We start from the raw sequence: 23233 nt of genomic DNA, 5'->3' as shown, positions 1-23233 counted from the left end.
CATTGAGATACCCATATGGAAATTGGACCAAAGTGCATTTATTTTATATAATATTCCTCACAAATTCAATGTCAATCTAAATATCAGTTTGAAAAACAGAACAAGATTTCTCTATTGCTATTGACGAATGTTAAAAATCCCTTGGCACTATTATAAGAACAGAAAAAAAGTTCTCTCTGTGATCTGGTGAATCGTGCTGTCTCAAACAATGCCACTGAAAAGAAGTGGGTAATTCACCATATAAAAATGGGGCACCTCAGTGTTCATAATGAGAAGTATTTTCTCTTTCTTCAGCTCAGGGACTGGAGCTGATAACACTGTCGTGAGTTTAATGTGATATTTGGCACATCAGTGATTGTCATGATCAACAACCTCCTTAACCAATTAAATCTAAGGATGGAGGATAGAAACATATCAACAACAGTAGGATGAGAAAATCGAAGTATTGCAAATGATAGAAAACTGAGCTTTAAAAACAAATTCCTGTAAGTATTCAACAAGTCAGCTAGCATCTATAGATAAAGAAATATTCTTCCAAGTGGATGGTCTTCCAGTGGCACTTGATGTGCTCGGCGTGCATCCCTAGAAATTATGCATAGTTCATGGAACATAATTCTCTTTTATGTAGCTGCTCAGGGCAATCTTTGATTAGGGCCATTGCATCCTTTTCCAGACCACCTTTGCAAAATGTGTTCTGATGATTCAATTATATGATTTTTAACCTTGTTTTAGCTCCTTCCCATGCATATTTTCATTAGAGTCAATTTTCAATAGATTCCAGTTAATTTGTCCATCGGTTAATCGGGGCAGCCAATTATTTGGAACAACTTTTAAAAGAACAAAAACTAATCAAAAAAATTGCCAGGGTTCCTTTTGTTTATTTGGGACATTACACTGCTGTGGTGAACTACATATACCTGTCTGGACACCCCCCCCCCCCCCACCCGCTGACTGCTCCTGTGGCTCCTCCCACAGACCCCGGTATAAAGGCGATTGGGACCTGAGCCCTGCCCTCAGTCTCCAGGATGTAGTATGGTGGTCAAATACTGCTTGTTCTTTCTTCCAGTCAATAAAAGCCAATATCTCACCTCACCTCTCAGAGAGTTATTGATGGTGCATCAGCTGCTTAACTGCGGCAGGAGACAGTGGCCAAACAGGTTTTAACTAGAATCAGTCGCAAGTACTTTAGGCGCTATACCATGCTTAGAGCAAACAGTTTTTAAATAGGGTCATTTGCATATCTTGGTGTACAAACAGCAGTGATTTTTGTCGCTGATAGTTGGCAAAAAATAAGCAGTAAGGCAATTCAGGACAGTTTTGCTCACTGCGGTTTCAAGCATTCAAGCTTGAAGACGCCTGAAATGGACTGGAGTGAAAATGAAATAATTTCAATACTTTGATGCGTTAGGAACTAAAGTTAAAAGTAAATTTATTCTCCAATTATCAGTATGTCACCACATTGAACTCTGAGATTCTTTTTAATGCAGGCATACTTGGTAAATCTTAATAACCGTAATTGATCCTCGTGAAGTTAATAATCAACTCCTTGGATTTGCTGACATTGAGTAAGAGCTTTTTGTGCCACCACTCAGCCAGATTTTCATCTCTTTCCTAAATGCTAATTTATCACCACCTTCAACTATGAAGATTTTGAAGGTATCAACAATCATTTTGAATGTTACAACAAGAATAAAGATTTGGAGGATGCAATTGTCGATAGCATTGTATGAAGGCAGTCTGTTATCTGCACTGATTTTGTTCATTGCGTACACTGGATGAATTCTTCCATTGATAACAATTAGGAATTAATGCATGGTTTTATAGTACTGTAGTAGTTTTGGTAGTGTTCTAATTGATTACATTTAAATGCATAATCTGTTACTCAGTTTTCTTTTTTTAATATCTTTTTAACTATTTCCATAAAACTTTGTCTAATTGAGACAGCCACTCAATTGGGCCAAAATTATTGGACTAGTGTGTCCCAATTAACTGGACTCCACTGTACTTGCTCATTCTCATTGCCTTCTGTTAATTTAATTGGTGTTTTCAATGCATCAGCTAGTCATTTGGCAGCTTTACACATTGAAATGTTTAATTCTGTTTCAATATCTGAGCTTTGCTGCTAAAACCAGCACTTACTGCCCAAACTTAACTGCCCTTGAGATACCACCTTGAGCAACTGCGGTCCTTTAGTAAAGATACCGTCATTGTAAAGTTGAGAAGGGAGTTCCAGGATTTACATTGTACTCACCACAGATGAAGGATCAACAATACATTTTCAAGGCAGGGTGGTGTGAGACTTGGTGGGGGAATTGCCAGGTGTATTATTCCCATGCACATGCTGTGCCAGTCCTTCTTGGTGGTAAAGGTCAGCTACTATCAGATTATCCTGGGAAAATAACATTTTGTAGATGTGCACAATGCCATCACATTATGATGGAGGGAATAGGACATAGAACAGTACAGCACATAAACAGTCCCTTTGACCCACAATGTCTGTGCCAAACATGATGCCAAAGTAAACTAAATCACTTCTGCCCATTATGTGATACATTGCCCTTCATTTCACAAGTCTACTAAAGGCCTCTAAAATGCCATTATTATGGTCATAGAGTCATACAGCACTGAAACAGGGTCTTTAGTCCAACTTATCCATGCCTACCACAGCATTTCCCCTGCTAGTCCTAGATGCCTACATTCAGTGCATAATCCTTTAAGCCCCTTCCCTCCATGCATCTATCCAAATGCCTTATATGTTGCAATTGTGTCCACTTCCGGGTACGTTCATTGGTCATTGTAAATTGTCCCATTATTAGGTTAGGGTTAATCAGGTTTGTCAGGTGTGGCTCGTAGTGCTGGAAAGGCCAACTCCACACTGTATTGCTAAACAAATAAATTGCTAAACTTTTTCTGCGCCATTCTCCATCACAATAACACATCTGACATCAGCATTAAGAAATTAAAAGCAAATGCCCACCTAAGGTCAAATATGTAGATCAAGTTTATTTTCATGTCATTAAAGTAGCTGTTTTACACAAGATATAACTGAAACAATTAGCTGATTGCCAGTGATTACAAATAGTTACATTGGTCTCACAATTTCAGTGAATAGTCTGTTGTAACAAAAATTTTTTAGACATTTCTTTAAATGTACATTATGTCTGAATAAATACATTAGTATGGCATTTCTCAAATGGAGCTGTAGGGTTAAAATTACTTCAGTTATAATTGCAGGTGGGGAAAGCGGCTTCCTTGAATAACATTGCTGACAATAATTTTAGGGGAAATTATGAAGTAAAAGTAACAATAAATAAAATCAACATTTTAAATATTGCCATTCTGTTTCTTTCAAAACATGCTAGTTCATTTCAGTATTATACTTTGTCTCATTCTAATTTTAAAATACTATCTTTTGGAGGATGCATGAACTTTTTTTAAACAGTTTTTATTGCTTGATCTTAGAAAATACTTATAAATATTTACCTTTTGTTGAAGGAAATGCTGTGGAACCTTCATGCTGATGAAAATCAGTTTTGTTTCCTGAGAAGAGATATTTCTGAGTGTATGCTTTTGATACAATTGTTCCAGGTTCAAAATTCAAAGTAAATTTATTATCAAAGTATATGAATATCACCATATACAACCCTGAGCTTCATTTACTTGAGGGCATACTCAATAAATACAATAATCGTAATAGAATCAATGAAAGACCGCATTGAAAGCACAGTGTACAAAAGACAACAAGCTATGCAAATACAAAAAGAAAGAAGAAAAAATATTAATAAATAAATAAGTAATAAATATTGAGAACATGAGATGAAGGGTCCTTGAAAGTGATTGTGGGAACAGTTTAGTAATGTGGCAAGTGATGTTCAGTAAAGTTATCTCCTCTGATTCATGAGCCTGATGGGTGAGAGGTAATAACTGTTCCTGAACGTGGTGGTGTTATTCCTGAGGATCCTGTACCTTCTTCCTGATGGCAGCAGCAAGAAGAGAGCGTGACCTGGGTGGTGAGGGGCCCTGATCATAGACGCTGCTTTCCTGTGACAGCGCTCTGTGGAGATGTGCTCAATGGTAGGGAGGGCTTTACTTGTGATGGACTGTGCTGTGTCCTCCACGTTTTGTAGGATATTCTATTCAGAGGGCATAGTTGTTTCCATACCAGGCTGTGATGCAGCCAGTCGATATACTTTCCAATGCTCATCCATAGAAGTTTATCAAAGCTTCAGGTGTCGTTCTGAATCTTCACAACTGATATAAAATGAGAATTCAATCTTGAATATTTTATAAAGCTAAATGCTTAACCTAATTTTCTCTTTTCTCTTTTGTATGCTGACTGCTTTTCCACATTTGTTTATGTAGACTTATTTTTTATTTTACAAATCACTCAGAATTGCAGTAGTTAGTGTTATAGCAGTGCCTCTACATTCATCTGAAATTTGATACCAGCGATTTTACTGGAACCAGATTTCAAGAAGTAGAGCAAAATACATATCTACCTTTATAGAGTTCTCAATTGGGAATGAATTTCTAAGGAAGTTTCTCCTGTTTAATCTGTTATTATAGACATACGGCATCTGGATTAGAGTTTGAAAATCAAATCCTGCATATGCTAGAAATCTGAAATAAGAACAAAAAGTGTTGTAAATACTCAGTAGGTGTTTACTTGAAAGAGTCATTGTAATTAATACAGAAACATACTCAAAGCATATTCAGACTGCATTGGTGGAAAGAGAAACAGAGTTAACATTTCAGGGTGAAGAGCCTTCATCTGATTAGAGGGTTCTCTGTTTCTCTTTGCACAGAAACTGCCTGGCCTGTTGTTTTGACATTGGTTAATTGATCTTTTTCATGACATCAATCATATATGAGGCCCTCCATTGGTCGGGGTTGACTATAGATATTGCGTCCTAGCTGTCTAGCTAGCCACTACGTAAACCAGGGTAGTGACATCTCAAAACGAGGACACAATCATCATTCTCTAGCCTCCTCCTTTTGTCCCGGACATGGGCACTAAAATTATTTCAAGTTATATCATCATCAGTTTTTATTTGGATTCTCACCACTTGTACCAGGAGTGTTAAGATTAAGGTTAACAATCACATTTAAGTGGTTAACATTTGTAAACTTCGATAAGGTCGGTTCAATTTTATAATGATATATATCTTCATTCTAAACCTTGAAAGAAAATACCTGATTGATCACACTTCTTTATATTAGAAAAATAGCATTGCATCAAATTGCACTGTTTAGTAAAAGGACTTTTGTGCTAATTTAGTAGCATATTCAAGTTGGACTGCAGTTATATGGGACATTGGATCATTACTCTGCTGCTTATTAAGTATACATAAAGTTACCTTTTAATAATGAATGCCCACTGGATTTACACTTAGCAGATGTGCTATCTATTTTTTAAAGAAGATTTAGTAAAATTTGAATAAGGAATGTATCAAAAATAAATTTTGAATTTATGTAGCACCTTTTACAGGATATCATAAATAATAACATAATCGACTGTCAACTTTTGAAGTGTTTTAGCAGAGGTAAACAGTGGAGTAGGTAGTACCCAGTATCACAGTTGTTAGTTGATTTTTGCTTAGATTGAGGCATGTACTGCATGTCAACCGAGGTTCTAGAAGAACTCCCTTGCTAACTGAAGTGTGTCTTGGGATTTTAAAAAATTATTATTTTAACAAACAGATAGGTCTTTGGTTTAATGTCTTAATTGAAAGTGGGGTATCTCTGACATTGCAGCATCCTCTGATATTAGTGCTGTAGTAAATGCCAGTACGGATCACATATTCAAGTTCAACTGTGAGTTTTGATTCTGGAACCTGAGTGAAAGTGGTTTCTCTATATGAGTACCACACAGGTTGAATATTTCTTAAGCTAAGCATCATTATAATAAAAATATGTCCTTTGGAGGTCTTATTTTTGACTTCCTATTTTAATAATTAAGCAGCAGTACTTTGAAAAGTACTGATGATATGGCAGCCATGTTCAACAGGCATTAAATACTGATCATGTGTAATATTGTGATTAAGTAAACTTTGTACCAGTCAGCTAGGAATTTTTTTAACTTGAAATTTTACATATAAAGATTCCATTAAATATTATTCATACAGTTATTTATTGTTTCAATCCATATTCATTTATTAAGCATGTAGTTGCTTGTGGTCGTTGCCTGTTCTTTTCTACTCTGGAACTTTGGAAGCAATCATGCTCTTAATTAAAGAGTACCTGCTTTTTTTTTACAGTTTCTTCTGGACAGTTACTAAGGGAGGCTGTCGCTGCTGAGACAAGATTTGGTGAAACCATTAAACCCTATGTTGAAAGTAGGCAGCCAGGTAAGGTTCCTGACCCCCCTACTGCTTGTATTCTGATATTGAACAAAGGGCAAGATTCAGACACCACCAGAGCTTTCCTCCCTCGTCATTAACAGGGAGTTCAGGAGACATTGAACAACTGAATTTTTCAGAGTGAGATCCATAGGGACTTCCCCTCCACTTCCCTCTAGCCCTTGCTTAGAGCATGTTTGTACTAGCTGAAGGCAGAGAAGGGTTACTGAATAATTTACTAACTGATTAATAGACTCACATGGGTATAATTAGGACAGGCATAGGCAGCAGCTACAGTAACCAGTACAGTGCTTAAGGGAGCTGGAGGCTGCTTTAGCTTCGCCTGAAAGAAAGTTTCTGGGGCGCTGCTGTTTGAAGATGAGTCAGGAGGAGAGCTGAGCCCCTGCTCTTTTGAAGTGGAAATAGGACAGTTTGAATCTGTCGAGTTTAATTTTTCAGAGGTGCAATGGACCCTGTGGTGCAACACATTTTTCTTTTTTGTCAAAAAAAGTTTTTTAATGTTATTTTCCATACATAAAGTTTTTTTTCTTTAAATATATGAAGCAAAGTTTAAAGTCATCCGTAGCTAACATAGGAAAAAAATTAAGGTATTTTTAAATGCCATTTTTAATACATTTTTCATTCCTCTGCTCCAACAGCATTTCTGGTCCATAAGTTAATTTATTAAAGACTAGATATTTAAGTGGAATGCTTTTACAATTAAAAAATCAACATTTTAATTTATTTCACTATCCCTAATTAGTTTTATTGTATAAATTTTATGTACATCATTGAATAATATATAAATCCATGCTGTCAGATATCATTTAATTTTTGAATTAAAATTGTTTTCAAAGCTACATCTTTAAAGAATGATTGTTGCAGGTGACTCTGTGTTACAGGGTAGGGGATTGTGTTCGAAGATAATGGTCAGTATCACAATTTTCCATGACAGTCATCTGCACATGTTGCAAAAATTGCAAGTTGAAATAAATATTGTGTTTTGTATTTACAGTTTCTCAGATAAATTTCATAAGAGCACATTTTTATTCCGTATCCCAGATATTTTGGTAGTGATTTGTGAATCTTGTAAGGGCGAATTTCCAATACATGAACTGCTATAACATGGAGGTGGTTTGTACGTAGATTATTGGTATATTATTGCTAACACTAATATATAGAGGAAATAGCTAATTTTACCCAAATCCTTTGCAAGTTAAGTATTATAATTCGATTACACATGATCATATACATTCCTTAGGTGAGTCCGAAGTATATGACCCATACTGCCTTAACAAACATGATTAATTCACAAATAGTAATTGAAAGAAATATTAATATAACAATATCCAATGTGTTGTTTGATCTTCTTTACCTTAATTAGTATTCACTTTTGGGATGTTTTTATTTGATTAGAATGATGCAAACTTAGGTCACCATTTGCAGCTACCAAAGAAGGTTAGTCCCATCATAACTAGTGAATAATCTTTCTTATTGTCAAATCAGGTCAGTGATCAGTCCTAACATTTAAATTAACCAGATTTGAATCTGTATTAGCAGTTCTCCAATCCCAGCAGCAATTTGAACAATTTATACAGTACTTAAGAATGCCACACTACAACAGTTTAAATTGTGCAAGTTACCTTGATAGATTTGTCTTATCTAATCTTGATGATGTGGAGGGATCAAAAATTACAGGCATATTAGTGTATGATTAACTGATAGGAAAAGGACCTGAAGTGAGAATAAAAAGAATACCAGTAGTTAAAATGTTCCCCTTCAATCATTATGTTCCATTCAAAAGCGATCATCCCTTTTGCAAATTTAACAAAAGTAAAGAACACAGCTTCAAGTAGTATATATATTTTGTACAATGTTTTACTTCAATTTAATTTTAAATAAATCAAATAAATATTATATAGCTAATATTTATTTGTTTTACTTTAAAATTGTTAAGTGCTTTTTCACCATCCCTCTCATAATCCAACAAATGGTGATCTATTTTTTTGGACTCAGTATAATACTCTAAGCATCAGAGTGATGAAACTATTTAATTTATACCAGTAATTAATTCAACACAAACCACTGTGTGATCACTATTCAATGGGGAGATTTTGATTTTGTGATAGCTAATAATAAGCATTAGTGACTTAGGGAAACATTTTTTATCTTTAATGGCGGTTTTGTGATTTGGTATTAGTACTATGATTTTGGAAACACCAAATCATAATAATACAAATTACAGAGGAAATGGCTATATTACAAGATTTATAGGAGTCAAATTCCATACTAGTCTGTAAATTTGAAACTGGTCTAAAAAAGACTGAAATAAAGAGCAAGAATTAGCAAATGATTTTAAAAGCTGCCAGATTTTTTTATGTTTCAGGAAGGAAATGATTCATCCCATCCAGTCTGCTATACAAGTGATTCCTGTTCCATCTCAATGTAGCTGACTATAAACTGCATTTTGAAATGGGCAAATAGTCATATAGTTGTATCAAACTGCAAGCCCAAAGAGACAAATCAAATCATACAAGTCACATTGCTGCACACTCGGTATTGAATCAAATTATGACTTAAGCTTTGTATTAAAGATTGATTGATACTTAACACACACACCCCACACTACCCAATAGATCCTCTCCTTACATCACAGCTGCAATCCTCTTGCAGTTTATACAAGAAAACATTTCAGAGTAGCATACAGAAAAATATTCCCTCCAAACAGCACTATAATTAACCTTGTCTTAGTTAACCACACAGCCTTCCCAACTCCTGGCAATATTTTAAATGACTTCCAACTATTCACAAGATGCTACAATTTCTAATCCAAGTGAAAAAAAAGTATCAAGCTCAAATGGCCATATTAGTAGAGATTTGAAAGCATCAGTCAGAGCTCAAATCCATTTAATTTGGAGTGGTGCAAGTGAGCAGATTATTACTATAAATTATTAATTGTTCCTGACCCAAATTCTTTCTGTATTTCCTGTTCTGTGCATGCTGCCTCTTGATTACTTGTTCTTTCTCTCTCCCTTTTTCTACAGTTTAGCTTTGTTGCCCTTTTAGACGCCACACTTACACTAGTGAGATCTAACAAAAACAGTATAAGCTACTCAAAATGTCAAATATTCAAAAATACAATAAATCTCTTTCATTGGCGCTCTATCAGGATTAAGGATAACTATCCTGGCATCTTCTCACTGCCTGACTTGCTAAGTTCCTCCAGCATTCTGTGTGTGTAACTTTAGATTACCAGCATCTGCAGAATTTCTCCTGTTTTTGAGGATAATTTGTTTGTACTCATTTCCAAGGTGGCTCATTGTGGGATCTATGGACTACCAAGATGGGGCAAGAGGTACCTGATATTGTGGGTGACTAGTTTGGGAGTTATGCTCCCAACAAAAAGTCATGATTCTCAATACTGTCCTAAATGCTCTTCTCCATGTTGACCCGTCATGGGCTAGAGTTTGCCATGAGTTGGTGAGCAGTTACAGTTAGCTGCTGAAAAGGCATTTGAATCTTTTTCTCTTGTCTTGCTGCTAATCTCTTCTCTTGATAGGATTTAGAATTGATTGCCTGCTTTGCGAGTTCGGTATTGTGTATGGGAATGGCGTGGCCTGTCTTACATAGCCAATGGAATGAAAGTTGTAGTTAAGTTTATAAGACCATTAGATATAGCAGCAGAATTACCCATCACCGAGCATCACCCAGGACATGCTCTCTTCTCATTGTTACCATCAGGAAGGGGATTCAGAAACAGCTTCTTCCCCTCTGCCATTCCATTTCTAAATAGACATTGAACCCATGAACACTACCTCACTTTTTTCAGTTTTTAATTTAACTATTTATACATTTTTTTACTGTAATTGATTTATTTTTTCTATATTATCATGTATTGCATTGTACTGCTGCCACTAAGTTAACAAATTTCACAACATATGCTGGTGATATTAAACCTGATTCTTATTCTGATTCAGATTAGGCCATTTGGCTCATGAAATCTGCTCTACCATTGAATCATGGCTGATTTATTATCCCTCTCAACCCTATTCTCCTGCCTTCTCCCCATAATCTTTATTGTCATCTACACAAGCGCATGTATTCATAGGTGCAATGTAAAACTTACGTGCAGTAGTATCATAGGCACATAGCATCAGGTACACAGCATTCACAGCATAAATGCAAATGAAGCATAAATTATACAAATATATACAAGAAAGAACACAATTAGAACAAAGCCATGTTACTGATATCTCAATGTAAAATGTAATTGATATCTCAATGCTTGGGATGTTGGTCAGGGAGAGAATGCTATCATTACCACACACACAAAATGCTGGAGGAGCTCAGCAGGTTGGACAGCATCCATGGAGAGGAATAAATACTCAGCATTTCAGGCTGAGATCCTTCATTAGAACTGGCAAGGAAGGGGGATGAAGCCAGAATAGGGAGGTGACAGGAGGAGAAGGAGTACAAGTTGGCAGCTGATAGGTGAAACCAGGTGGATGGTTGGGAGGAGGAGAGGTGAAGTAAGAAGATGGGAAACGAAGAGTGGAAAAAGGAGAAGAGCAGAAGAAGGAATCTCATAGAAGAGGGCAGAGTGAGGTGATGGGTGGGTGAAGAGAAGAGAAAGGGGAAAAGGGGTCAAATGGTGAGTAGAAATGAAGAGAAGGGGAAAGGGGAAGATAATTCTGGAAGTTAGAGAAATTGATATACATGCCATCAGGTTAGAGGCTACCCAAATGGAATATTAGATAATACTCTTCCAACCTGAAAAGACCTCATTATGACAGTAGAGGAGGCCATAGATTGATATAGCAGGATGGTAATAGGAAGTGAAACTGAAATGGGAAATCCGGCCTTTTGTGGCAGATGGAGCGAAGGTGTATGGATGCCATCACTGGTTTGTTTATGCTGTCAGTGGATTCGGAGAATTTTGCAAAGACAGGTTGGTGGTATTCTTCCAGTTCTTTGACATGTCTATTGTAAGTAGTTCATTTTTCAGAAACATACTGGAGGACAGGGGCCATTCCTTCCCAGTAGACCATAGGACTGAAAGCTTCATGCTCAAATACTCTTCCTCTCAGATGACTAAAGATTCTGAAAACCACATTTTCCAGAATGTTGTAAGAGAAGAGCATTGCGCAATTGATACACAGGACTCCTGTTCTATAGATGTTGAATACATGCCCTTACCCTACTACTCTAACTCTGAGCTAGACCTCTGAACATAGCCAAATGCCATCTTTTTATTGCAGCTCAAAGACTGAAGTGGCGTGGAGTGAAGTGATACTGGTTGAACAGTTTCTTGGCCATCATAGACATTAACTGCCTTCCACCTGAAGTTTGATAGTGAGAGTTGCAGAATTATGGTGAGAAAATTTGAGAAAAATGTTGCAGCCAGTCTAGAATAAAATTGGGTCTGTTGAGAACCTGCTGATAAATCCGGAGCTTTGATGCCATTGTGAACAAGGAGAAAGATGGGGGTGAATTTTTTTTGAGGGCAGGTAAATTTCTCTAGGTAGATCCATGATAGAATCAAATCTTTTTTGTGAAATCAATAAAAGCCATGTATTATGATTGATGCTGCTTCTGTCTTGAGTAAATAAAGCAGAAATCACAGTATTTTATTTATATGGAGAATTGCATTTATTATTGATTAATCTTTGTATTGCACCCAAAATGTAGCATTTCATCTGCAGCAGAATGGAATAAATAGTTTTCTGTAAAACTTTCAGCAGGGTAAATGTTAACGAGTAAGAGGAATAACTCAACATTTTGGACTGGAACCCTTCATCAGGATGAAACGTTGACTGTTTATTCCTTCCCTCAGAAGCTGCCAGACCTGTTGAGTTCCTCCAGTACCGTATTTTGTGTGTGTTACTCTGGATTTCTGCAGAATCGCTTGTCTTACTGAACTGTAAAGTTGCTGTTGGAAACATTCCCCAGCAGATGGCAGGCAGTACTAAAAATCTTCTGGACAGCACTGGAGAAAATGTGAGAGTTGTTTTTGTTTTCAGCACTAATGAGCACAATTTCCTCTTGAATCACTATGAATTAGAGGCAGGAGAACTACTTTCATTATGCAGTTAGATCAATTATTAACAACCTCTAATTATTGGTGACATTTCAGAGAGTTGCACTGCACAGGGTAGCAAGAATATGTTTTGCCTTTCCACATTATCTTCTTTTAGCAGCTTTCATGCCAGATGCTTTTAAACCTGAGCCAGTGGTTTTGGTGTCTGCTTTTTCAGTATTGGTTCAAGTCTCTTTTCAATGTTCTAGTACATAATCTATGCTGACTAGTGCTAGCAGAGTGTGTTATTGTCTAATGAACATAGACATCCTACAGAATACATGCACTTCTAATGGTCAGGTCAACATTAATTCTTCAACCAATGAATTAATTCGCAAACTAATTGGTCATTTATCTCATTGTTTGTGAGAACATGCCATATACAAATGAGCACATCTGCCTACAAATCAAGATTAACTAAACATTAAAAGTAAATCTTTGCAAAATGTTGAGTTATCCTGACATTGTGAAAGACCCTGTAAGTATCACTTTTTTGTATGTGTACCAGGAGAATATCCTTCTTTGAATTTACTAGTGTGCACTGTTCATTTATTTGTTGGATTTTATATTATTTTTTAATTGAGAACATGTCAAAAATGGAAAAGAATTATTTTTTAAAAAATTGAGGTGAATGCGGTGGCACCATTTTTTCACTTTCTGTTTTTATTGTGGCCTATCAGTCTGCATGCAAACTGCAGGTATGTTAAGAGGCCTCCTTTCACCCTGCTATCCACTCTGAGAGCTAATCTTCGTCTTTTAATTTTCATGTCAGCTGCTATTATGCTTATGTCAGTTACAGCAGTGAACCATCATCGGCTTCAATTTTAGTGAACGCCAGCTGAAAGAAAGGCACAATCCTCACCACATAATGCACATGTTCAGGGGAGTTTGAAAGATGGGTCTTCATGGAATCTGTGTTGGTAGCTGGTACACCATATTGGCCAACCCATCAGAGAGAACAAAGACAAGCTAGCCTTGCCACAGAGAATAAAGGTGAAGTTAAAAGTGCCACTGAGCCTGTTTGCTTGGAGCACAAGGATAATCCAGTATGCATAACCTGAGACACCTTGCCCAATAAAGAAACCATAAAACCATTAAACTTATGAGCAGAATTAGGCCTTTTGGCCCATTGAGTCTGCTCTGGTATTCCATCATGGCAGATTTATTATCCCTCCCAACCCCATTCTCCTGCCTTCTTGTAACCTTTGATGCCCTTACTAATCAAGAATGATGAGACAAATTAACTTCTGGCCGAGAAATCATTTGGGTCTGTACCAATTTGCCTTTGGAAGCAACAGGTCCACAACAGATGCCATCTCATTGGCTCTTCACTCAAGCCTGCAACATCTGCACTGCAAAGATGCATACATCAGGATGTTCTTTATTGATTACAGCTCAGCATTCAGTACCATCATCTCCTCAAAACTAATCAATAAGCTCCAAAACCTTGGCCTCAATACGCCCTTGTGCAATTGGATCCTCAATTTCCTTACTTGAAGACCCTAATCAGTTCAAATTGGCAAGAACATCTCGTCCATGATCTCAGTCAGAAGTGGACTACAAGGCTCTGTGCTTAGCCCTCTGCTCTACTCGCTTTACGCTTATTACTGTGTGGCTAAGCACAGCTCCAATGCCATATTCAAGTTTGCTGATGACACCACTCTCATAGACTGAATCAAAGGTAGTGATAAATCAGCATATACAGTGGCATGCAAATGTTTGGGCACCCCTGGTCAAAATTTCTGTTACTGTGAATAGTTAAGCAAGTAAAAGATGACCTGATTTCCAAAAGGCATAAAGTTAAAGATGACACATTTCTTTAATATTTTAAGCAAGATTACTTTTTTTTATTTCTATCGTTTACAGTTTCAAAATAATAAAAAAAGGAAAAGGGCCCAAGGCAAAAGTTTGGGCACCCTGCATGGTCAGTACTTAGTAACACCCCCTTTGGCAAGTATCACAGCTTGTAAACACTTTCTGTAGCCAGCTTAGAGTCTTTCAATTCTTGTTTGGGGGATTTTCACCCATTCTTCTTTGCAGAAGGCTTCTAGTTCTGTGACATTCTTGGGCTGTCTTGCATGCACTGCTCTTTTGAGGTCTATCCACACATTTTCAATGATGTTTAGGTCAGGGGACTGTGAGGGCCATGGCAAAGGCTTCAGCTTGCACCTCTTGAAGTAGTCCATTGTGGATTTTGAGGTGTGTTTAGGATCATTATCCTGTTGTAGAAGCCATCCTCTTCATCTTCAGCTTTTTTACAGACAGTGTGATGTTTGCTTCCAGAATTTGCTGGTATTTAATTGAATTCATTCTTCCCTCTACCAGTCAAATATTCCCCATGCCACTGGCTACAACACAAGCCCAAAGCATGATTAATTCCCCCCCCTCCACCGTTGCTTAACAGTTGTTCATTTCATGAAATTCTGCACCCTTTTTCCTCCAAACATACCTTAGTTCATTGCAGCCAAATGTTCTATTTTAGCTTCATCAGTCCATAGGACTTGTTTCCTAAGTGCATCGGGCTTGTTTAGATGTTCCTTTGCAAACTTCTGATGCTGAATTTTGTGGTGAGGATGCAGGAAAGGATTTCTTCTGATGACTCTTCCATGAAGGTCATATTTGTGCAGGTGTCACTGTACAGTAGAACAATGCATCACCACTCCAGAGTCTGCTAAATCTTCCTGAAGGTCTTTTGCAGTCAAATAGGGGTTTTGATTTGCCTTTCTAGCAATCCTACGAGTCTTTCACTAGAAAGTTTTCTTGGTCTTCTAGACCTCAACTTGACCTCCACCATTCCTGTTAATTGCCATTTCTTAATTACATTACAAGCTGAGGAAATAGCTACCTGAAAACTCTTTGCTCTCTTCTTATAGCTTTGTGGGCATCAATAATTTTAATTTTCAGAGTGCTAGGCAGCTGCTTAGAGGAGCCCATGGCTGCTGATTGTTGGGACAAGTTTTGAGGAGTCAGGGTATTTATAAAGCTTTGAAATTTGAAACACCTGGCCTTTCCTATTGATAACAAGCCATAACCCTAACAAGCTAATTAAGGTCTGAGACCTTGGTAAAAGTTATCTGAGAGCTCAAATCTCTTGGGGTGCCCAAACTTTTACATGGTGCTCCTGTCCTTTTATTTCACTCTAAAATTGTACAAAACAAAAATAATACACTAATCTTGCTTAAAATGTTGAAAAGAATGTTTCATCTTTAACTTTATGACTTTTGGAGATCACTTGACTCACTTAACTATTCACAGTAACAGAAATGTTGACCAGGGGTGTCTAATCTTTTGCATGCCTCTGTAGGAGAGAGATTGAAAATTTGGCTGAGTGGTGCCATAACAATAACCTCTTATTCAATGCCAGCAAGGCTACAAAGTTGATATTTGACTTCCAAGAGAAGGAAACCAGAGGTCCGTGAACTAGTTCTCATCAGAGGATCAGAGTTGGAGTGTTTCAGCAACTTTAAATTGCTCTGTGTTATTATTTTGGAGGATCTGTTCTAGGCCCCACATGTAAGGGTAATAATGAAGAAAGCACGGCAGTGACTCTACATCCTTTGGAGTTTGCAAAGATTTTGCATGACATCTAAAATTTTGACAAATATCTATAGATGTGAAGTGGAGAGTATATTTACTGGCTGCATCACAGTCTGTTTGGAAACACCAATGCTCTTGAACAGAAAACCCTACAAAAAGTAGTGAATACAACCCTGTCAATCAAAGGCAAAGCCCTTCCCACCATTGAGCACATCTAAACAAAATGCTATCGCAGGAAAGTAGCATCCATCATCAGGTCAAGCTGACTTCTCGCTACTGCCATCAGGGAGAAGGTACAGCAGCCTCAGGACTAACACCATCAGATTCAAGAACAGTTATTATTCCTCAACCATCAGGCTTTTAAACCAAATGGGATAACTTCACTCAACTTCATCTGCCCCATCATTGAAATATTCCCACAACCTATGGAGTCATTTTCAAGGACTCTTCATCTTATGTTCTCAATATCTCTCTCTCTCTCTCTCTCTCTCTCTCTCTCTCTCGCACTATTTATTTATTTATTTGTTTGTTTGTTGTTTGTTTATTATTATTTCTTTCTTTTTGTATTTGCACAATTTGTTGTCTTTTACAAATCTGTTGAACGTCCAAGTTGCTGCAGTCTTTCATTGATTTCTATTATGATAATTATTCTACTATGGATTTATGGACTATGCCCCCAAGAAAATGAATCTCAGTTCTATGTGACATAGGTGTATTTTGATAATAAATTTACTTTAAACGCATTTAAATATACTTATTTAAATACTTGATAAATATACTGCTCTATACTTGATAAATATACTTCTTTAAATATACTTAATAACCAAGCCTCCACAGCCATCTGTGGCAATGAATTCCACAGATTCATCACCCTGTGGCTAAATAAATTCTTCTTCATCTTTGTTCTAAAGGGACCTCCTTCTATTCTGAGTCAGTAACCTCTGGTCCTGGACTCCTCTACTAGAGGAAACATCTTCTCAACATCCACTCTATCTAGGCCTTCCAATATTTGAGGCAGTTCTGCTCATGATAAAGCAAGTGATCAACTCCATGAACACACTGAAAATATTCTTCATGATGGAGCCTTATAAATTATGCAGTCATAATTAAGTTGTCGCCAGTTTGGAGATCAGATTGATCTTTTCCTCATGTAAGGACATAAGAATATTAAGGTACCTTACTGGAGTATTAATGGCCAATACGAATCTTCATTTCCAGCTTCCCATCTTCTCTCTCTAGTACTTTTATTGCTCAGGATGACGGCAGCTTCATTTATCATTAAGTTTTACAGCGTACAGCACAACCATACCAGGATTCCATGCCTAGTCCATCATGACAAAGATCACAAAATGATCAATACATAGCAATAATTATACTGAATACTCAAACACTTATTTAGTACTTGTAAAAGATTATGATTTTAGGTCATTTTTTAAAACAAATGTTCCACAGTTTTAATTAGGTAGTTGAGTTGCATGTATCTTTATATCACTACAAATTGTTTATATTTAAATTCTTTATCACCCTAGAAAAAGCATAGATGGTCTAACTCCCCTTGAAATATGGTAGGCCACTGAGAGTAATTTAAATTATAGTGGCCTGTAAGGATAAATAATAAAGGAGGCAGCAATAACCTCAAGGACAACATTGGCAGGTAACTAAATCTTTTGAGATTTAATTCAACTGGTGTTAATAGTCCTAAAATAAACCAGTTCCACAATTCTTATGATTACAATGGACAACAAAGATATTGCTTCCTGAATATTTTTGGGTGTATCTTATGGATCTCGGGTTTCATGAAAGTCACCATGAAATTTCCCTATCATGCACCATTTTTTGAAGTAGCCTATATTTGTTATTTCAGTTCATAATTCAAGTCAGAATAACTGATGCCAAGATTAAAGAAGGCATTTTTGTTGGTCCGTAGATCAAAACAGGTCATCAGTGACAGACAAATCGAAGAACTTCTTGTGCAACCAGAGAAAATCATATGGAAGGCATTTGAGGATTTTGTTGCAAATTTTCTTGGGTACTACAGAGCACCAAACTATGTGCAGCTGGTTGACAATGTGCTTCAAGCATACAAAGCCATGAAGTACAGCATGTCACTAAAGATTCATTTTCTGCATTCCCATTTAGACTTTTTCCCAGCAAACCTTGCTGCTGTTGATGACAAGCATGGTGAAAGTTTTCACCAGGACATTGTAGTCATGGAGAAAGTATCAGGGCTACTGGAATCCATCAGTGCTGGCTGATTACTGTTGGACACTTAAGCAAGAAGCCTCAGCCACTTGAGTACAAATGAAAATCATCAACAAAACATTTTTATCTTAGTTGAACTATTGCAAAGCATCAGCACCTTTATGCAATTAAATGCATAATATTAAATAAACGTTAGTTTCTTGTTTCTCCAATTTCCGACATGCCACAAGCAGTCTGAAGCTATATTCCTGTTCAGCTTCAAGTGGTCTATCATAAACAAAAAGAGATTCTGAGGAAGCGACACTTTCAAAAAGATTTGTTGTCCAGTGTTATTTTAAGTTTAAACCTTTTTCTACTCTAAACAGAATTTCTGCTATTGAATAAAGGAAACAACTAGAATTTTAATTACAAAAAAGAGAAAATCTGCAATTGCTGGAGATCCAAGCCACACAAACAAAACGCTGGAGGAACTCAGCAGACCAGGCAGCATCTATGCAAAAGAGTACAGTCGACGTTTCAGTTTGAAGAGTCATGGGCCGGAACATCAACTGTACTCTTTTCCATAGGTGCTGCCTGGTTTGCTGAGTTCCTCCAGCGTTTTGTTTGTGCTACTTGAATTTTTTGAATTTTAAAACACCTTTCATTTGCTCATCATAATGCCCAATGGCTTATAGAGCCAATGAATCATATTTAAAATGTAGATACTGATGTAATGTAACACATGAGTCAATTTGCATATAACCTCTCCCATAACATCTCCACCTTGCTAACAGTCAACACCGGTGCACCACAAGGATGGATGCTTAGCCCACTGCTCTACTCCCTCTACACTGATGAATTTGCAGAAAATACAACCATTGTTGGCAGAATCTCAGATGGTGATGAAAGGGCCTTTAGGACGAGATATACCAGTTAGTTGATGGTGTCACAGCAGCAACCTCGCACTCAACATCATCAAGACCAAAGAGCTGACAATGGACTTCAGAAAGGATATGATGAGGGAATACAAACTAATTTCCTAGAGGTATCAGAAGTGAAGAGAGTGAGCAATTTCAAGTTCCTAGGTTCCAGTATCTCTGAGGGCTTGACCTGGACACAACATATTGATGCAACTATAAAGAAGGCAAGACAGCAGTTATATTTTATTGCGGGTTTGATGAGATTTGGTTTTGTCAACTTGTACACTCGAAAACTTCTACAAATGTACCATGGATAGCATTCTGACTAGCTGCATCACTGTCTGGTATGGTTGGGGGGGGGGGGCTACTGCATAAGATCAAAATAAGTTGCAGAAACTTGTAAAATTAGTCAGCTCCATCATGGATACTAGCCTCTGTAGCATCCAAAATATCTTCAAAGAGTGGTGCCTTAGGAAGGTGGCATCCTTCATTAAGGATCTCCACCACCCAGGACATGCCCACTTCTCATTATTACCATTGGGAAGGAGGTGCAGAAGCCTGAAGCCACACAGTTAATGATTCAAGAACAGCCTCTTCCACTCTGCCATCCAATTTCTAAATGAACATTGAACCCACGAACATTACTTCTCTTTTAGTTCCATCTTTTTTTGCACTACTTATTAACTTAACTATTTAATAGACATGTATATACTTACTGTAATTCAGCTTTTTTTCTCTATTTTTATTTATCATGTGTTTCATTGTACTGCTGCCATAAAGTTAACAAATGTCAAGACTTATGCCAGTGATATTAAACATGATACTGATTCATAAACTGTAACATAACAATGATCAGGTAATCAATTCTTCCACTCACTGTGTTACAGTTAGTATAGAATGGATTACATAATTATTAAGACATGAAGTGCACAAAGGAGTTGCAAAACTGCATATAGACAATTGACTGGAGAACATAAGGAAATATCTTCATAATAAAATTGCAACACTCTATGGTAGAATTGAATACCAAAGGAGGAAATATTTTTAAAAGATTGCAGTATGAATATGACTCTTCATGATACCTGAAATCATTAACTAGAAACAGTGCATGTATTATTAGTGCTATAAGAGATTATTGTGTGCATCTGAAATGTAAATGTACTGGGAAGAATGTACTTCAACTATCACCCAAACATCAAGTGTGAAGTTGGTACCAGGCTAGAAATTCTCTTTGATTAAATTCCCTGTTCTGTATGTGACACCTACCATCCAGGAAAAAGATTTGAGGCACAATCTCAAGTGGTGAGGTGGAAAGATGAGCAAGATTATTGTTCTTGTTTCACAAACTCAGAAACATAGCAAACTGTAATATGGTATAATACTGTACAACACATAATATTGTAATCATATTCTGTTTATTTTAGTTCCAGATGTTATGGTCATGAAATGTGTCGCTCAAAGGCTAAGTAAACTGGACTGTTCCACTCGGGGCTGGGTGATGCATGGATTTCCTCAAGATTTGGTACAAGCTGAAATGTTAAAAGATGCAGGATTCTTAGCAAATAGGTAAGCCTTCATGTAATATATTTAATGCAGTATATTGAGACTTGCTTAAATAATGATACAACCATTACATTACAACTAAAGTATAATTCTGTGTTAAAAGTGCTTTGTCTTATAACTATGCTCCTCACCATGCAATCAGGGGTTGGCAATAAGCTCTCCTGGTAGAGGGGCACGATTACTTCTATAGAGCATCTTGCTCTTGTAAGAGTATGGTAAACCACAACAAGCTATTTCAACCAAACAGAATGAAGAATCCTTAATGAGCCACACCATGCTATATATTAATGTGATCTTTTTGAATATGTAGTTTCATTTTAAATGCTGCAAAGAGAGCAAGACAAAGATGGAAGATTTTGAGATTTAGAGAGAAATAGGTAGACAAGTAGATAGGTACTTTATTGATCCCAAAGGAAATTACAGTGTCAGTAGCATTAGAAGTGCACAGATATACAAATATTAGAAGAGAAGTAAGGAAGAATAAAAAATAAGTTACAGGAGGGGCCATCACTTCCCCAGCTATAGGTTGACTCATTATAGAGCCTAATGGCTGAGGGTAAAAATGATCTCATATGGCACTCTTTGGAGCAGAGCAGTAATTTTAGTCTATTAGTAAATGTGCTCCTCTATTCAGCCAAGGTGGCATGCAGAGGATCAGAAACATTGTCCAGAATTGCCCGGATATTCCGTAGGGTCCTTTGTTCTACCACAGCCTCCAGTGTGTCCATTTTGACTCCTATAACGGAGCCAGCCATCCTAATCAGTTTATTGAGCCTGTTGGCATCACCTGTGTTAATGCCATTGCCCCAGCACACCATTGCATTGTACTGGTGACAACAGACTGGTAGAACATCTGAAGGAAAGGCCTGCATTCTCCAAAGGACCTCAGTCTCCTTAGGAAGTCAATAGCCTCTGTGTTGGTGCTCCTCTCAAGTCTGTCATCCAGGTGCATCCTCAGGTTCTTGTAGGTCCTCATCTCATCCACATCCTCACCATCAACAGCTTCCCTGAAGTCCATCTCCTTTGTATCGTTAAATCTTCAGTACTAAGCAGTAATTAAGGTTAATCATATCACTTATATTTGAATGGCCGAGAAAATGGGAGAAAAGAAAGGAGATAATGTAAAGAGAAGCAGAGAACTAATGTTGAAAAACCTGTGATACTGATCCATGGTGACATACGACATAGGAGCAGAATTAGGCCATTTAGCCCATCATGTTGATCACCCATTCCATCTTGGCTGATTTATTATCACTCTTAACCCCATTCTCCTGCCTTCTCCTTGTAACCTTTGACACCCTTACTAATCAAGAACCTATTATCCTCTTCGGACATATGGCCAAATACAATGCATGGGTTTATAATTTAAAACTTTCTTCCCTTTCACTTTTTCATTCTCATTCATATTCTCTTCTCCCTTTGTATGTATAAGTGATAGAAAGTAGTCCAAAGGATTGTTGAAATCAAAAGAAAATCTGATGTTTCCTAATTATGAATGCTGGTTAAGATTGATGAGATAGTGGACTTCAGTGCTGACACTAAGGTCTCTTTGCCTGGTAGTGAATTTTAAAGTTTTGGATCTACCTTTTAGAACAGAAGGAAATGACTGAATTTCAACAGTTGAGCATTTGAAAAGGGCCAATGGGACTACGGGGAACAACGGTTCAGCATTAACTAGATGGGCCAAAGGGCTCATTTCTATGCAGTAACCCTTTATTACTCTGTTTAATAATCCAAGGCAGAGAATTATTATTGATCTGCATTTGGCTTAAGATCATCCTCCATAGCCTGATGTACTAATTCCCATTTAATGCAACAGCAACCCAGGTTCAATTCCCACCACTGTCTGTATAGAGTTTGTATATTCTCCCCATGATTGCATATGTTTCCTCCAGCTGGTCCAGTTTCCTCCCACTTACCAATGAGTTAATAAGTACTAGGCATGCTATATTAGCACTGGAATCATGTCCCTCAGCACATTCTTGGACTGTTGACACAAGTGACGAATTTCACTGTATGCTACAATTAAAACTGATCCAATCTAATGAACAGAGCTGGAACAGGATGGCTGCAGACACTGGGAAGATTCTGTTTTCCCTTTAAAATAGGACTTGACCAGCAGGATTATATTGATGCATTATTCAGCTGCAGAAGGAAGTGCAATCGAGTTTGATCCTGTTGCTAACAAATGTAAGGTCACACTGCGTTGAAATGAGAAGCAGGGACCCTAACCATTTACCCTGTCAGACCCTGAGATTCTGGTGCCAGTTGTGTTTGTAAATCAATAAAACTGCAGGTCCTAGGAATCCAAAATAAAAGCAAAAAATGGTATAAACACTTAGCAAATCATGCAGCATCTGAGGAAAGAGAAACTGAACTGAATTGTTAGAACAGTTCAGTACTTTCTAATTATCCATGACAGAAACTTTATGAAATGCATTTGATTCCTGGTCAGCTACATGTGATGAAGGAACTGATAAAGGGTCTCAGATAAGTCAACAGTTTATTTTTCCATAAACACTGCTTGACCTGCTGTGTGTTTCCACCGTTTTCTTTTTCTATTTCACTTGTAGTGTCCATGAGTTTCTTCGGCAGTCCAGGGAATCAGGTCTGAAAAA

The 23233-nt window shown here is 37.2% G+C and overlaps 1 protein-coding gene across 3 annotated transcripts in view; it reads left to right on the top strand.

Annotated features, from left to right (window-relative positions):
- ak8 (adenylate kinase 8) overlaps window positions 1-23233 on the top strand; it is a 149472-nt gene that overhangs the window by 82280 nt on the left and 43959 nt on the right. For all 3 annotated transcript variants that reach the window (XM_059993797.1, XM_059993798.1, XM_059993799.1), the window contains exons 10-11: window positions 6258-6347; window positions 20477-20618. In XM_059993797.1, the coding sequence (XP_059849780.1) occupies window positions 6258-6347; window positions 20477-20618 (232 nt within the window). The remainder of the gene's footprint in view (window positions 1-6257; window positions 6348-20476; window positions 20619-23233) is intronic.

Source organism: Hypanus sabinus, chromosome 18, assembly GCF_030144855.1.
Source record: "Hypanus sabinus isolate sHypSab1 chromosome 18, sHypSab1.hap1, whole genome shotgun sequence".
In the NCBI taxonomy this organism is placed as follows: Eukaryota; Metazoa; Chordata; class Chondrichthyes; order Myliobatiformes; family Dasyatidae; genus Hypanus; species Hypanus sabinus.
The sequence above is the reverse complement of the archived record's forward strand: the minus strand, read 5'-3'. Positions and strand labels throughout refer to the sequence as shown.